Below are 17,485 nucleotides of genomic sequence, written 5' to 3' on the forward strand. Positions count from 1 at the left end.
TGCTCAGTGTTGGACCCACCATCAGATTCTGACATCTGGTGTCAGCGTGATTTTTGACTTCCTTGTAAATCCTAAAAGGGGCAACAGTCTGTCAACTGAAGTGTCAGTGTTGATTTTAAAATTCAAACTTGTCTAGATATATCTCCAGTGGGCATCCACGATCTGGTTAAGCCAGTGGGTATGTCACCAAAGTTAAATCTCCCTGGGAAAAAAGGGTGTATTTTGCCTGTGGATCTCAGTCTAGTGTAGCACCTCTGTGTTTGATTACAGAAAGCAAGCCTTAAAAATTATTCCACTTTTCCCTACCGCATCTTACATTCATTCCAGCGAAGGCAACGAAAGAGTTTCAGAGAGTTTGCATCAGTTTGAACTGAGCCCCCAGGCACAGCCCCCGGAGCTCAATCCCTTCTCATTATTCTGACACTTATTCACCATTATAATAACAGTTGCCATGGTGCTGCTAAAGATCAGGTCAGTTCAGCGCTGCCATAACCCAGAATACGGGCTGCAACCAAATATCTGTGTTGATTAGTTTCGTATTAATTGAATATTGAGTTAGGTTTGTGCAGCGCGGTCCACTTAGGGATTGATTAAGAGTGCAGTGCACACCAAGGTTATGCAAAAATGTTCTGACAGACATGGTTCAGCACGATTACGGTGTTTGCTTGTGGGTGCAGAAGGGGTAATGCAAGTTGTTGTGTTGAATGGTTGTTTGTGCTTTAAGCGTAGCAGCAGCAGGGCGCCAGTGATAAGTGTGAGGTCCAACACATTAAATAAGCACCATGAATCACTTACTGTGCTTAAACAACATTTTGTCCCACATTCTTAATCAGGTGGCCATGAACATAAGTTGAGGATGAGCCAGAGCAGTGTATTTTTCTGTTTTTTTTCTCTTAGTTTTCATGCATTCGCTGAGTCCTGACTCAGCCTTAAATAATAAATCATAAAAACAACTGTAACAACAACCGTTTATAAAAGAAAACAGTTATTTCAGTATCATAACCTTAATCACACAAAGCAGTTGCTCTTATAATTGCTACACTTGAAGGGTAAATTTAAATAATTGTGGAATATATACAGTACAATGTGCTGTTTATATGCACTGTGTTTGCACTGTGTATATGTATTGTACCCTGCCTCCCCCCGGCAGTTGCTAAAATCAAACTGAAACATGCACTCTCTAAGTCAAACTTTTTGGATCGTGTGCCATATAGGGATGCACCGAAATGAAAATTTGTGGCCGAAGCCGAATAAAACCCTCAGATGAACCCCCTCCAGATTAGTGTTGTCACGGTACCAAAATTGGGACCCACGGTACGATACCAGTGAAAGTGTCATGGTTCTGAGTAGTATCACGATACCACAGCGAAAATGAGGCAGATGTGCCTTTTGTCATTTATAAAAAGATAAATCACTTTTCTATAATACATCAATGATATTTCAATGGAATAAATTACTTATTGACTTATTCATACTTCAAAAACAGCATCTATAAGTGATTAACGTAGGGGGGATCAAAATAAAATAAATAAATAAAATAAAAATCAACCAGCCACCCTCCTCCCCTGACAGTCCCTTCATAAGTAACGAACAGTCCCTAAAGTGCGGTGAGGTTTGTGGACCGTTACCTGCCACAAAGACAGAAATGTGAACGGCTCGTTTCTCCTCTGACACATCACATACCTGTGTGCTGCCATGGCTCGGCTGTCCAGGTACTTCTGGGCAGTCATGACACCAAGAAGAGGACATTATTGGAGCCGGACCTCTCCGTCACCAGTAAGCCTAATCTTGCGCTGCGAAGCACTATGGCCGCCGGAATACATTACTGTCTGTGTCTGTGACCCCCGTTCAACCCACAACTGGCGGGATTCGCCTTTCGTTTCTGCTGCTGGTTGAAATCTGTACTCACACAGCGTGCTGAATGATTTATTTTGCTCGCACAAAACTATTTTTAGTTGCAAATGCAAGTGCAGTGACGGACGGAGTAAGATATCGCCACACTGCCGACATTTTACTCTGTCCATCACGGCACGCTGTTTGATTACGTTATCAAAACACGCCGCTATTATTCGGCCTTGCTTTTAACTTATTCCACCGAATACCGAATGTGTGTTTTTTTGCAGTATTCAGCCGAATATATTCGGTTAACGAATATTCGGTGCATCCCTAGTGCCATATACCAAACAATATACGGAGCCAAAGGTCAAACAATGGTAAATGCAAAGTTTTCAGCCAGTTACACTGCAAATAAATCAGTGTTTCTAGACCAGAGGAGCCTATTCACCATAGAAAATTTGATTTCTATCAAAACTACTGCACAACATTAGTAAAAAGTTTAACGTTTGACATTATAGTAGTTTGTTGGTGTGCCCACATGTTACAAAAACTGTATCTCTAGCTTCTTTCAAGGTCCGCCACCATGTTTACTGAAGTATATGTTTTAATGGACTAGTACTCAATCATTGTAGGTGAAGTAGTGATATCAAGTGTTCAAATTAAGAAGTGCAATGGTAGGGCTTGCAAGCAGTTGTTCAAGATGAGAGCACAAGAAGTAAAGAAAAGCTAACACATCCAGACAATAAAAAATTAGGTGCTGGACAAGAGATCATAGAAGAGACGAAAAAAATAGAGTCTGCACACTAGAATCTGCTCTCATAAGTATTATTTTAGTTAAATTACCACTGAGATGAGAGTGACATTGTGTTTAAACTAGGCTTTGCCATCTAAAGCGCTATATCGTAGGCAACTGGACTTGCTTGAGTTTCTTGAAGATGTTTCATCTTTCACCCAAGAGGCTTCCTTTGGTTCTAACGGACTGGTGCAGAGTCGCAGGCTTTAAACTCTGTGGGGGTGTGAACCCTTACAGAGTCATTGAGGTCACATGTTTCAGAGTCGTTACAGTCACATGTGAGTCATTGACTCACCCAGCCATCATGTGTGACATTAGGGTTTGATGGGTCCAGGTGGGAATTGGTGTTAAATTGTCTGGGGAGGGATCCTAAGACTGCATCATAGGTGGGTGATTAGTGGTGTCGTAGGCCACCTCCTCTGTTGATGACAATCGTTACCTCACCGACTCTGTAAGGGTTCACACCCACGCGGAGTTTAAAGCCTGCGACTCCGCACCAGTCTATTAGAACTGTAGAGCCTCTAGGATGAGAGGTGAAACGTCTTCAAGAAGATTACCGTGACCTGGATGACTGAGAAACTTCATCAACCTAGGCTGTGCGATGAACATACAGTGCAATTATTAGAAATGTGCTCGAGGAGCTTCAAGGCAGTGGGCCGCGTTGGCCCATAGGCCATAGTTTGGCCCCCCTGCCCTTTATGAACCTTGATGCACTGTGCTGCTAACTGATATAATTTTATGTCTATATTTATATGTTTTTAGTTATTTTGTGTTAAAGGGTAATTATGTATATACTTTTTTATCCTTTCTTGTTGCACTGTTGTGGGCTAGGAGGAACAGCATTATGCTTTTTAAGTAACAAGTACACAAGAAAGTGTCAAACTACCTCTTGAATTATAAATACTAGTCCATACCCATTGAGTGCACAGTTGCCCACGTACAGTTTCACATGGTGTGTGTTTGGGATACAGGTCATAGGAAATTACAGATTAAATAGTCAACTGAACCCATTAAGAAGAGCAATGTATTCAGACAGAGGTTTGATAGTATGATTGCTTTATTGAAAGTACAGTAGTACCATTGCCAATCGTGGGATAGTTAGTGGGCTAAAACTGTACATTAGTAGTTGAGGTAGCACATTGAAAGGCAGATAGTTAAAGTGTTTATATGTTGTATTGACTTAAAGTGGGGCGCACTGGTAGAATGACTGACTGACTGACACACTCACAGTTTCCGTAATTATGTACAGCATACTATACCATGACTTAGTCATACCAAAAATTTGAAGAAGAAAAACAACAACATTCAGCCACAGGGGGAGACACAGCGATCGGTCACATTTTAGCCATTTTTAAGCATTTTTCTGTTGTTATAGTGCCACCCAGTTTGCAATTAGAGTTAAATTTCACCAGTCACCTTGAGGCGTCCTGTTCTACATATCTACCAAGTTTAGTAAAAATCGATATGACGGTCAGGCCTAGATAAGAAATTAGCTCTCTAGCGATCCCATTTTGTTTGATGGGGTCAATAATGGAGGGGTCCCCTCAGATTATGTGTGGTCATATGCCTACAAAGTTGCGTGGTGATCGGTGAAACCCTTGAGATGTTATACACCTTTATGTGATGAGCCACGCCCTCCGCAATATTCATTGCCTTATAGAAGCTCAGTTTTAGTAAGTTTTCCAACTTTTGCCAAGAGGGAACTTTAGATATTGGTCCCTAGATTATGTTCACAGAGTTTCATGCAGATCGGTCAAACTTCCTAGGAAGAGATTGATTTTAAGTGTTTTCAAAAAATTAAAAATGGCGGAAAATCTATATAACCGGAAGTTATGGGTTCTTGAGGCAGATTTGTTCCTCATGAGGAGAGGCATCTCTGTGCAAAGTTTCATGTCTCTACGACATACGGGGCATGAGATATGCCCATTCAAAGTTTGCAATTTCAATCAGTTGCTATAGCGACCCCCTTTGGCCAATTGATGTAATATTGCTTCATTTGCTTCCTCCCATGACCCCCTACCACTGTGCCAAATTTCACATGGATTGACCAAGTCAGTGAGGAGAAAAACGTGGAACAGACACACACCCATAGACAGAGTTTTCGTCATTATATAGTAAGATTGAAATTTTGAATGTAACAAATCCTGAATCCTAATGAATACCTTTTTAAGATCTCCTCCTTTTGTCAACTGTTGACATTATTTTCTGAAGTAAACTGTAGCAAACATGTATGATGAGTCATATTCCATTTAACAGGACTATACAAGCACTGAATGGCAGTGCAGGTTTTATATGGTTTTATTCAGGTTGGAGAATAAAGTCACCTGACAGAACAAACACAAAAAAATCTGATCTGTTTGTGTAAAGTCACACAAGTTAATTCTGGATGAAACACACATTTTCAAACTAATGATTTGTCTTTGAGTTGTGACTTTTGAATCGCTGCAAGTTAAAGTGCTAATTAATAACTAAAGGGCTGGATTATGTTTTGGGGCTGCCAGCTGAATTGCCCCAATTTAAGCATTTTTCAAAAACGATGCTAAATGCAAATGTTTGTGACTTGATAACTGGAATCATTTATCAATTTAATAAGGCACAGCGATTCATCTCGTGTTTACCGCAGGCTTTATCATCCTTCCAAGTTTGTGTACAACAAGTGAGAGGATTTGTGTTTGAGTATGGACTGTACAAGAGGTGTCTCCTGGTAATCAATCATCTCTCAACGCTGCTTCGAGGGACACGCTTCATCTAACAAAGATTATAATTAGGCGGCCTTTTATTCTGTGTTACTTTCTGAGAGGTTTATCCTTGTGGAGAGGAACAATCAGTGTACAAGGTCCCTTGTCAAACATCCCCACCCTCTCAGAGAGTTATTTTGAGTCTTGAGGATAAACCTGTACTCCCATGGTGCCACAGACTTGAAAAGGATACCTGCCTCTCATACAAATTAGTTACCCTACCTACAGAATCTTCCATCTTCTGTGTCATTACAGAAATGCAAATGCAGCCTGACAAATCCAAATGAATTCCCCCTCTGTCACAGAAAGAAATGTTTATTCCAAAGAAGTGTTGACTACCCCATGGGTCACTCTTACTGTGGGCTTTGCCTGCGTAACATGCACTCACTATTGTACCTTTGTAATTAACTAGGAAATGGATGTCACACTAGACATGCTGCTGTCTTTGTTGTTTGTGTTGTCTTGTGTTCTTGTTCTTGCAAAGAATATGAATCAACAATACAATTATGTCACTCTGGGAATTTAGAGCTACCGTACTAATTTATGTGCTGTGCTGTATATGTTTATATTTTAACGTTTTTCACCACATCATGAATAATTAGGATAATAATAGCCAGTGTACACACACTGCAGAAATACTGTAAGAGTGTCATTCAAAGATATTTGCAAGCCACACTGGTGATTTGTTGTAAAATGGCAAACTTGCATTATAAATAATAATGGGTAGTTTGGATGCTTTTTGTTCTGAGGAAGCGGAATATAAAGTATTCAGAAAGAGCACAAGAATTTGTTTTGATTTGGTATTTCAGGAAGGAAAACAATTCAAGTATTTTCCCTCCAATTTTGGAAATTATTGGCTTTCTTCTCCATCTGAGTCACAAAGGGCACTGCGTTGATGGCACAAACGAGAGGGGCTGATTTTAAAATGAGACCATATTACCGTCAGTGTTTGTTGTAGCATTTGATTTCAGATTACTTATTGGATGACATCCCGTGGGAAGGTGGTGATAAGTTTGAAGGGTTTAGATGAAATTGTGCTGAAGCCTGGTGGCAGCGGTGTGTGCCTTTGACAAGTCTGTACATTCAGATGTTTGCGTTAAAGTTTTATGAAGGTTACCGTCTGATTATGCAGCACCTCAGGGATCTAGCAACTTTTTATGACGAATATGAAAAATGCTCTTGGCTCTGCTCGCACGGCCGACGGATCCATGCTAAACAGACATTTTATAGGCATCCAACCTTCTCTTGTGCTGCACTGTTTCTCCACTTGCTTCCTTCCTCTGTGAGCCTTCGATATCTGCTCGCCGACAGAAAAATGTGAAAATTGGTTTTCATGCTCACCAGGACATCAAAGCTGATGTAGTTTTGCTGCTTCTCCACCCAGGTAGTGGAGTCCTGCTAAGGCCCGTGTTCACCAAACAACCCGGCAGTGTGGTGTTTCCCCTTCAACCTGGCGAGAATCGCAGAGAGGTGGTGTTCAGCTGTGAGGCCCAGGGACACCCACCGCCTTTCTACAGGTAACACCTCCAGGCATGGCTATATTCATAGTTTTTGTGACGCATAACTTCCCCAGAGCTCTCAAGTGAAACGTTTGCACTAATAACCAAGTGAGACTGGATTTATTGCCCTGGGAATACTTGGGATTTGTGGACCTTATGGCTCACTGCTGCTCACTGCTTGCAGCTCTTGGTGTCACTGTCAGTCATGGTTAATTTGAGAATGATGAATTAATTGGCCTCAGTTGTTGGTTCATTCAGTTGTTGGACATTGATCTGCTGTAGGATTCACTTTGAGAGCTTCCTGTCATCAGTATCACTGACCATTGAAAAGATCAAGTGACCCAAGAGAATCATGCACCAAAACTCTGCTGCTCTCGAGACAAAGATCGAGTGGAGAAGAAAAAACACCAGCGGAGTGTATTTCATATACCAGAAATGATGTGGCAGAAGTTGTCTTTCCATATCCTAGCTTGCTACAGTAACATTTCATGTACAGCTTCACTGCTCAAGGCTGCACAGATATTGCCGCGGGGCATCTGATTCTGAGGTTATCGCTACATGATAAACATGATTCAAATCACTTGATGGACTGAGTTGCAGAAAAACCGCTGCTAGTCATTGTCCTTCCTCACCATGCGGGCCCTGTGAGTCTGAGCGGCAATTGTATTAGAAACAAATTGATGCCCAGTTACCCTGCCGCTGAAATGATAACAAATGAAAACAAATGACAAACAATGATTTGCTTTAAAGTGCATCAAGCGCATAAGCTATTAATTCATAATCTATCAAATGGGGCCACATAGCTGTTGTACTCCTGTCAGTGTAATTAAATGCAAATTGCAAAGCCAAGCATTTAATGTGTAATAGGTTGAAACGATCCCTCATAACATCAGCATATGCGGCCGTTAATGTAGCTTGAAGATCCTTGGTGTTATGCCTAATGGGCACAAATTGAAATGAATGTACAAGATCTTATCACTTGGATCGGCTGGAATACTTATTAAGCAATCAGTCGCTATTTCCCTGTCTGGATAGTCCTACTTTTTTATAATGAAAACCAATTTATGAGTTCAAATCTGCAAATTTTTTTTTTTTGGCCCCTCTGAGTTGAAGTTCTGAGAGCGTGCCCGGCTCCATACCAAATCAAATTTGGCTTTAATGAGCTCTTTAATTACAGCAAGTGCCACCAACTGTGGCAGTTGATATACCACATTAAGAAGTGATCTTCAGATTGATCACAAGCTGTTATGATATCATACTTTTTCCGCTTTTAATGATGGGCCATATATACTCAGACGGACATATTGCTGTGTTGTTAGTTCAGTCAGCATACATCACAGTGCTGTCATTGCCTCGGCAATTTCCTTTTTTATAAACCAAAGGTCACTTGTGGGAAGCTTTGGAAATGAGTTTTGGGTCTTTGTGAGATTCAGCAGCAGGACACCATATGCTGAGTGGCTCTTCACTGCTGCATATGAAGGCAGGTCTATTTCAGGGTCGCCGAGGACAAATTAATTTGTCTAAGACTACCCAATGACCGCCAGCACATAAAGCCCCCACTCTAAGTTGTCACCATGGCCCCTTGATTTGTCTCATCTGGAGCTGTTGGACCAGTTCCAGCTGCAACACCAAATCACTAAATCAATCTAATCAGCCAATCTGCCGTTGAGCACCGCTCCGCTGCATATGTCCCTCCATTCCCTCCCCTCTTCAACCCTGCCTCCCGCTGTCTTTGTCTTAATCCTTCCCACTGAAAAAGGGAGGAAGAAAGTCAGAAATAGAAACCTCAAGCTTCCTTTATGTCAGAGAGCTTTGAGAATCTAATCAAGACTGAGGAGCTAACATTCAACCTAATTGTCCCTCATTTCCTCGATGAAAAGCTATTTCTCCTTTTCTAAGTGTCACTTTTCTTGTTAGTCTTTGTTTACTCCCTTCTTTCGTCTCATTTTCTTTCCTTTTGACTGTGATTTGCTTTGAGACTAAAAAGTGCCATTTGCCCACTAACTTTGCCTGGGTATAATACAGACAATTGCAAGAACCTATTGAGTTGATGAAATGTATCTGCAAAAGTTTTCTGCAAAACAAGTTTAATCCCTTTCATGTGTTCTTGTAAAGTCTGTGCCGTTCGCAGTGAATTGAAACTCAGCCTTGTAGTCGACGAAATCATTTCAGAGGTTATGGTCACATGCTGCAGTTGGTTGAACCTGCATCATCAACTCAGCAGGTTTTCTTAGACTATAAGCCTTAATTATGCAAAGTGAACAACATTAAGTCTCTTAAATCAAGCCACATAGGCGTCTTGTACAGTTAAAATTTGATTGCTGGCGGTTCCATCTTGATGGTGTCTCTCCCTCTTTCTCTCGCACACTTACTTGCTGGACTCCCACATTATTCAAAACAAGAGGTTTAATCAAAAAGCACCATTATTCTGTGCTTTACATGTGGCCATTTTGTGCGAGCAGTCCTGTTGCTTGGTCTTCCCGTCTGATAATCACTATGATTGGGGGGGAGGTTATTTGATTCATGGTGAAAAGGCCTCCCTCATGTGGTTGTCATTGATGGACAAACAGACTGAAAGGAAAAAAGGAAATGTCAGAGGAATGTAGAGCATTTGATTTGTGAGTATGAGATGTGTTTGAAGTGATAAAAAGCCTGAATAGAAATGAACAGTCTTTTGAAATGACTGTTGCTGATTGCTTCTCCTTTCAGTTATACTCATTTTTTGGTTTTGCTGCAACACACATCACACTGTGTTATTTCTCTCTGCTTTATCCACAATTAGGGCCGTTTGGTCACAGTTTTTGGGTACTGGCTACCTCTCTATTTTAAATTAATTGGACTTTTTGCATCAGCCTCAGTTGGTGTGAACAATGGAAAAATACAGGAAATTGAAACTTTCTCATGTTTCTGTTTTGTATCCTCTGCTTATGTTCGCAGGTGGAAGCTCAATGACTCTTTCATCCTGCCCAGACCAGGGTCACGTTATTCTCTAATGGGAGGAAACCTACACATCAGCCATCTGAACAAAGAGGAAGATGTTGGCATCTATCAGTGCCTGGCATCAAACTCGTTTGGCACCATCGTCAGCAGAGAGGCCAGTCTGCACATTGCATGTAAGTCCATATTATATTTAACTAAATAATGGGTCATTACAGAATGATTGGTAATAACCAGTAGCAGATTTGAGGAAGGATGTGAAGAGACATCATCCCCCTTGTTAGCAAAATGACCAAACTGAGCCCCGTCTTGTGAACCTGCCATCCCTCTCCATCCTTGGGTCTTGGCCCAGACATATAGGGGCCTTGATACACCAAGGTGATGGTCAGTTGTTGGTCAGGGTTGAGCTGTCGGTGAGAATTTGTTGCCTTAGTTCTTTGCTGTGAGTCCCGCACCATTGGCACTAGTTGATCCTTGTTGGCCCCTGTTGGCTTTTTCTTTCTTGGTCGATTCGGTTAGTCTGTCAAAGAGAAAAACCTCTCTGATTGGCAGCTCAACTCGGTGCAGGAAAAGAGAGACAGAAGTGAGGAAGTCAAACAAACTGCTAAAGTCAAGAGAGCATGAGATCAACACAAATTTGTTATGTTAGTTGTGATTATTTTTTTTAGTCATTTAGCTCTTTAGCAGAAACAGCTTGTGATGGTTTGTGTTATTGTGTGCTAGCGCATGGTAAATATCCTTTGTTCTTTCAACATCTGGTTATGTTGCTAATGTACTAACTGGCTAACTAGCATCTTGAATCCATCCTGTAAAGGCCCTGACACACCAAGCCGATGGTTGGCCATCGGTCAAAGTCGGGCCGTCAGTGAGCGTCTGTCGCCCTAGTTTTTGTGGTGTGTCCCGCACCGTCGGCACTTCGGCAGTGGCAGCTTTTCGGCCGATTGCGCATGTTGAATCGGCGGCGGAGCTTGTCAGTGAGAGGGATCACTCTGATTGGCTGTTCAGGTTTTATTTCCACGCCCCTGTAGCGAGTGAATCTGCCTGTAGTGAAACCGGGGCTAACCAGTGCTTCCTCCTCAGGCTCCACTTCACTCAGCTGCCCACAGACCTGCTGCTTCTTCCCACTTTAACCTGAATAATAAACCGGGGCTAGCTGTGAAGCTAGCAGAGCGTTAGCCGCAGTATGACCGGAGTTAAGCACAGCCAGTTAGCCTCCGCTAGCTTCCCAGCTAGCCCTGGCTATCCGTTTAGATCCAACCGGAGCACCGAGCCCTGGTTTGTTATATAGGTTAATGTGGGAAGAAGCAGCGGGTTTGTCCGCCAGCTGAGTGCAGTGGAGCCTGCGGAGGAAACACCGGGACCGTCTGGATGAAATAGTCCGTGGAGGTGCTGCGGTGCTCGGCTGCACAGATAGGAAACCCCTCAGCTGACAGGATGTACCACTCTCTCACTCCTCTCACGCAGGCGTATAACGTAAGTGCTACTTGGCCATCGGATGTAGTCTTTGTAGTGTGTTCAAATGCAACTCACACAGGGCGACCTGAGGCGACGTAGACGACGCGACAGTTGGCTTTCGTCGCCGCTCGTTCTTTGATGTCGGTTTGGTGTGTCAGCACCTTAAGTCGTCCAGTTTCCCTTTTTGAATGACAAATAGAGATTACTGCCACCTGCTGGAATGGGCAGTTACTCCTTCTCAACAAGCATGTATGCCAGTTGGCAGTTGGCTGTGGTCTTTGCAGTGTGTTTACTGCAACTTCTTGGCTGAGACACAGGCAACACGAGGCAATGAAACAGTTAGCCTTCATCACCACTAGTTCTTTGATGTCGGTCTGGTGTGTCTAGACTTCAACCGCTAAATTATCGAGAACTATTAAATTTTTCTGTTTTAACTGATGCAGCATTTGTAGCATTGGTTTTGTGACCATGAAACTTACAGACCACACACACACACACACACACACACACACTGGAGAGACTAGATGAAAGACAGCAGTCGGAGAAATATCACAGTCAGAGAAAATCATTTGACATGGCGTGTTGTGAAGACAGAAAAATAGACGGTGAAAAACAGAGCTTTTAATGAAGAATGGACATGTTCATTCTTCCCAGGGGCAGTTCAAAACCAGTGTGTCTCATCATATGTTCTGAGACCATGGCAATTATTAAAAGCAGCAGTGAGAAGCACCACTGTCGCATAAAGCAGAGTGCATCCTTTGAGCAAACATATCCACTTAAATCCGAACTGGGGCACAGAAAATAAAAGTAGTCAATCAATGCATTTGTCATATGAAATCATGCAAGGTACACCTCCTGTGAAATTGAAGTCTTTATGCAAGTTAGACGTTGGGGGTGGTGGTGGGTCCATTCTGCCTCTTAAATATTTACCAAATTGCTGGTAATAACGCTTCACTTATGAAAGCAAAGCTGCAAGAATATAATAGTTTTGTTTAATTGTCTCGAGCAATTTTTCTTTTACAGTTTTATCACTTTACTTCAGTTGAGTTTATTTCACCTCAGTTCAACTGTGCTTCTTTTAAGTTCAGTTCAGTTTTCTTTTCGCCTTAGAAAGTAAAAGTTTCATTAAACATCAGATGTTCTGGTTCACTGAAACTATAATGACCCAGCAGGGTTCTCTGGAAATGTTGTCAGACCTGATCTTCTCTAACAAAAAAAAACAACCAGCGACAGGAGACTCTTACAGTAGGCTGATACTGTTAAAGTTAATAATGAGAAAAGACAAATTAACCGGCCATGTTCCTGTCATGGTGTGCTTTTATCCTTTAACCCTGATTAAAGCTCCAGTGCTCTTGTTTACTCTGTTCAACTCCTCACACCTCTGTGATGATTGTGGTGAGCCTTGACAGACCCCGTATAGCTGATGCTTTACAGCCTTCATCCATCACTTTTTATAAGACCAGAGTCTAAGGCATCTCTGATGGCAAGGTGAACTTGAGGCCTCCACTCTTGATGGGCAGCCTATATCAAATGACAGCCCTGGTATCTGTGAACAGATGGTGCAGCTAGATTGAATTCTGATGTCTGTTTCTCTGCCATCGCTGACGCAGGGATGATCCTTGGCAGGGAGAGCACCAGAGGTATCCATCTAGCCGCGATTTGGTGCTTCTTTGTCACAGAGCGGCATTAAATCTTCAGCATATAGTGTAAATCGGTGCCATGAGTTGCCAGCGGGCTGTTGATCATATTCACATTTCCTATCAATTTTCGAGACCTGACCTGAACTGTATGTCATTGTGATTGGTCTCATCCATTGCCTGGGCCTGACCTGGGACCTGCTGCTTTTGTCAACAGATGAGGACAAGCATCAGTGCTGATGTGTCATACATCTTATTTATTGCTCTCGGTTTAACTTAATTAAGCGTGCTCTATGATTGAGCGGGTCCCAGGTCAAGGGAATAATTCATGGAGGAGCAGCCTGTTATGAGAGTCAGTATCATGTCATTTGTAACAGACTCTGACTCAGAGTAGCTCAATATGCTCTCTCAAACACCAAGGGGCTTGCACCTCTCTCTGTCTCGTAATAACTCTGAGAAACAAAGACCAGGTAAAGGCTGCTAATAACGAAAATGCAAGGATCTACAATAATGTGTAGCAGGTAATCCTATTAAATATAGTCACCTAAAACCAATGCTTTTGGGCACTTTGCTGAAAACAAATGTAGAACAGTGATTACAGCACGCTCATTATCAAAAACACTACCTTCTTTAACAATGTAGCCTATGTTTGGGATTTATTCATGGAAGCCCCCGCTGACGTGGTGAACAAGATTAATGTCTAAGATTTGCACCGACTAATGACGTCCCGTAACATTAAAATTTTGTACTGCACGAATGTGTTGCGCATACATAGGAGTTCAGATAGCCTACATTTTAATCCTCTGGAGGATGGATGATATAACAGTGCTGCTACCATCTGGTAGGGGTTTAAACCTCTAAAAGTATAACGGTTCCTGATCCTGTTGACAATACAGACTTAAATGTTTAAAAGGTTCTGCTCGCCTGCTGGGAGTGCTGGAAGGAATAATCTAGTTGGTTATCGAGCCAGATTGAGTTTCCTAATCTCCAAGGGATATTTTCGGTGTAAGTGTAAGGATTTTCCCTGATGCAAGATGCAACATTATACAACAGATTTGAAAGGCCTGCAATACAGGCAGAGCGTATAGGATGCCTGATGTGAGGAAGGAACATGCTACTGCCTAAATGCTGCTTATAGAGCCACAAGGGTAACACAGTGTTTAATGAAGAGTGAAATAGCTGTATTTATGAAAGCAATGCAGGATGCGACTCCCTTGTATCTTGGTTCTCGTGATTTCACCGATCAAATTCTGTCCTGTAATTGCACATAATTTGCATTTTTTCCCCCTTACTGGCTGTAGTCTAACCTAACTGCCTTATCTGTGTAATTACTTTGCAGATTTCTATCTTTTTTTTTTTCTTTTCCTTTGCTTCTCTCATTTCCATCAGCTCTGTACTCCTTATTCATTGCTTCTGCCTTGGGTGAAAATTAAGTCTGTTTTGAGCTGGAGAGCATCTGAGGAAGGGACAATAACATTTATCGTCAGCACTGTGATGCTAAGTACTCAATCTGGGTTTCGAATCCTCTTTTAGGGAGGAAGGCGGTGGGCATTTTCTGAACGCAGCACTTCACAACAGTGTCGTAATTGTCAGGAGACACCAGCAGTAGCGCTCTGTAAGAATTAGGCCTCTTTGATGTTTATCACTCCTCAAATGTCATGTGTCACTCACAGTTAGGGGTTCACCGCATGATGCCGCGCTGAGAACAGAGGGGAGTGGAGGGAAGACAACAAGCAGACTTAGATGAGAGGAGATGATGGTTTTTCACCATCCATCAGTGCTATTCATTAGAGCTGTACTGATAGTTCGAAGCTTCATTCATAACGTTGACATTAAACAACCTTTGAGTGCTGCACAGACTTTTATTTTTTATTTTTTTGCTGCATGTCTATTCACTCGGTTTTAACCTGATATCTCTGCAGAGTTGCAGATAAAAATTAGGCTACACTGATATAATTAGTTGGCGGCATGGTGGTGCTTTCTTAGCACTGTGGCCTCACAGCAAGGGGGTGCTGGGTTTGACACCACCAGTTGGTCGGGATGACTCGGGGGCAGTTTGACAACCTGCTGTCTCTCATTGGACTGTATAGCTGTGGGTATCCAGCAACCACTACCGCCACTTTCTCCTCCATTGTTTAGCAACTGTAACCTTGTTGCCTTGACCACCACACAAGGCCCGCCTCTCTAATTATCCGATTGGACAATGGGGAAAATGACGCTTTTCTGCTCTGAGTTGCAGTTTATTTAACTCAAGGAAATGGCAACACGGCAGGCGACCTAGGGTGCAGAAATGCGAGGTGCATTGCAGCGCAAAAACTGCGAGCAAAAAGCTTCATTCTCATTAAAAACAATTACAAAACACAAAAACAAAAATTACTTCCAGCTGCTGAAATGCTTTCTGTGTGATCAGGGCCTTAGATTTCAGCGGTGGCTGTGTCGAACTGTTTCCTACTCTTGTGATCCCAACATTTTAAAATAACTCCAGAGCATTGTCCAAAAGTTGAAATTTATATTAAAAAGATAGATGTAATCATTAGTAACAACCATGGATTGTCATTAGCACCCACCTGCCAAATGCAGATAGAATTTGTCAGTGGCGTGTGGTGGCGGTTGTCATCACTTGCCTGCGTTCAGAGGCTGTATCACTCCCTCTTCCTGTCCTTGCAGTTCTCGCCTACTCATACAACTGATTGCTAACAGCAGTTAGTAATAGTAAGTTACCAGCAGAAGCAGTGGGTGTTTTTGCAACTTCATCTTAAGCCCTATTCGGACGGGATTAGTTTAACCTGGACACGTGGGCTAAAGTAATTATTACCAGGGATGTTAGTCCCGTCCGAACGGGCCATGTCTGTAATCATTACGGATAATGTCAGTAAAAATTACAGCGACTTTTACCTTCTGTAAAACGGTCCGGAGAAAATACCTTGGGTAATATTAATCCCATGCGAATGCGATCCTCTGTAAAAATGTGTGTAAATATTTCGTCACGTCCTCCTCTGTAAAAATGTGTGTAAATATTTCGTCACGTCCTGTTTACAACTAGTTTTCCGCATTTTTTCCGATGATGGAGGCGCTTGAAGAAGCATTCGGTGTTGTCGGCAGTTGTGATAGTGGACATTCTTCTAATGATCGCATAGCCCTACGTGGAAGACCAATCAAAAAGGTCGAGAAGAAAGCACTTTTCAGAGCCACGAGACTTCTGGTTGTGTTAAATAGGCCTAAAATAAATCTAATCGTTGTGTACACACAATCTTGATCATGGGCAATATTTCAAATTGGGCTAATCATTAATTATGATTATCCTTCAGCTGATGCTTACAGGAAGCAAATTATGATTATCCTTCAGCTGATGCTTACAGGAAGCAATGTAGCACGCACATCCCGACGGGGAGGTGACGCCAGGGCGCACACCGAGTTACCACTCCCATCTCTGGGAGAATTATGGAGATTTTTTGTCCTGTGTGAATCGGACATTTATATTACAGACATCCTGTGGTAAACTGACATAAATCCACATCCCTATGTAAGACTAATCCCATCCGAATAGTACTTTATTGGATTGTGATATTTAACAACTTCAGTAATATCTGCTTTCTACGTTCCACACACAGCTCCACATTCTAGGCTGGGCAGCTCTCTGCTTTCTGCCCTCTGAGGCACGGCAGCCTTCGGTATTGATAGGCTATCACTCATGACATGCAACCAATCGGAGAGTGATGTGAGCAGGACATTGAGGGAGGTAACATAGTGGTTACCATAGACAGAGAGGCGGCAGCATCAGGGTCAAAGTAGTGCATTTTTCTATCAACTGATTTTATTGGCTATCAGATTTTTGAATAGGATTCTGATAATCAAAAAAATGCAGAATATTGTGGTCGATAATCAGCCAGACTGATAAAATGAGGTCTTTCAACACACATACTTATGAGAGCTGAATACTCGAGGACTGTAGTGTTATACATTTTATGTAGTCTTGATTTGGGTGTTTGTGGTTATTTACATTTAGAAGGGATTGTAATCTAGTTCTTAAAGTGCTATAAATTGTAGCACACAATCAGCTTAAATGAAATAAATGCGTAATTTCCTAACAACAAAATTATGTCTAGTGATAATGTTGAGTGGCCTGTAACTTTGTAGAACTTCTAATCACAGTGGCTATTAGGGATGCACCGAAATGAAAATTTGTGGCCGAAGCCGAAGCCAAATATTATTAAATGCTTGGCCGAATACCGGGTACCGAATACCGAATATCATTGTTTAGTTTTTCATTAGTTTTTGCAGATGAACCCCCTCCAGATTAGTGTTGTCACGGTACCAAAATTGGGATCCACTGTGTGATACCAATGAAAATATCACGGTTCTGAGTAGTATCACGATACCACAGCAAAAATGAGGCAGATGTGCCTTTTGTCATTTATGAAAAGTTAAATCACTTTTCTATAATACATCAATGATATTTCAATGGAATAAATTACTTATTGACTTATTCATACTTCAAAAACAGCACCAATGAGTGATTAACATAGGGGGGGATCAAAATAAAATAAATAAATGAAATAAGAATCAACAGCCACCCTCCTCCCCTGACAA

At 42.0% G+C, this 17,485-nt stretch overlaps 1 protein-coding gene across 1 annotated transcript in view; it reads left to right on the forward strand.

Annotated features, from left to right (window-relative positions):
- The window catches only part of cntn3a.1 (contactin 3a, tandem duplicate 1), a 112,411-nt gene that overhangs the window by 17,928 nt on the left and 76,998 nt on the right, over positions 1 to 17,485 (forward strand). The window contains exons 3-4 of the mRNA XM_050065888.1: positions 6,752 to 6,884; positions 9,804 to 9,979. Of these exons, the coding sequence (XP_049921845.1) occupies positions 6,752 to 6,884; positions 9,804 to 9,979 (309 nt within the window). The remainder of the gene's footprint in view (positions 1 to 6,751; positions 6,885 to 9,803; positions 9,980 to 17,485) is intronic.

The sequence above is a fragment of the Epinephelus moara genome, chromosome 16 (genome assembly GCF_006386435.1).
Source record: "Epinephelus moara isolate mb chromosome 16, YSFRI_EMoa_1.0, whole genome shotgun sequence".
Lineage (NCBI taxonomy): Eukaryota > Metazoa > Chordata > Actinopteri > Perciformes > Serranidae > Epinephelus > Epinephelus moara.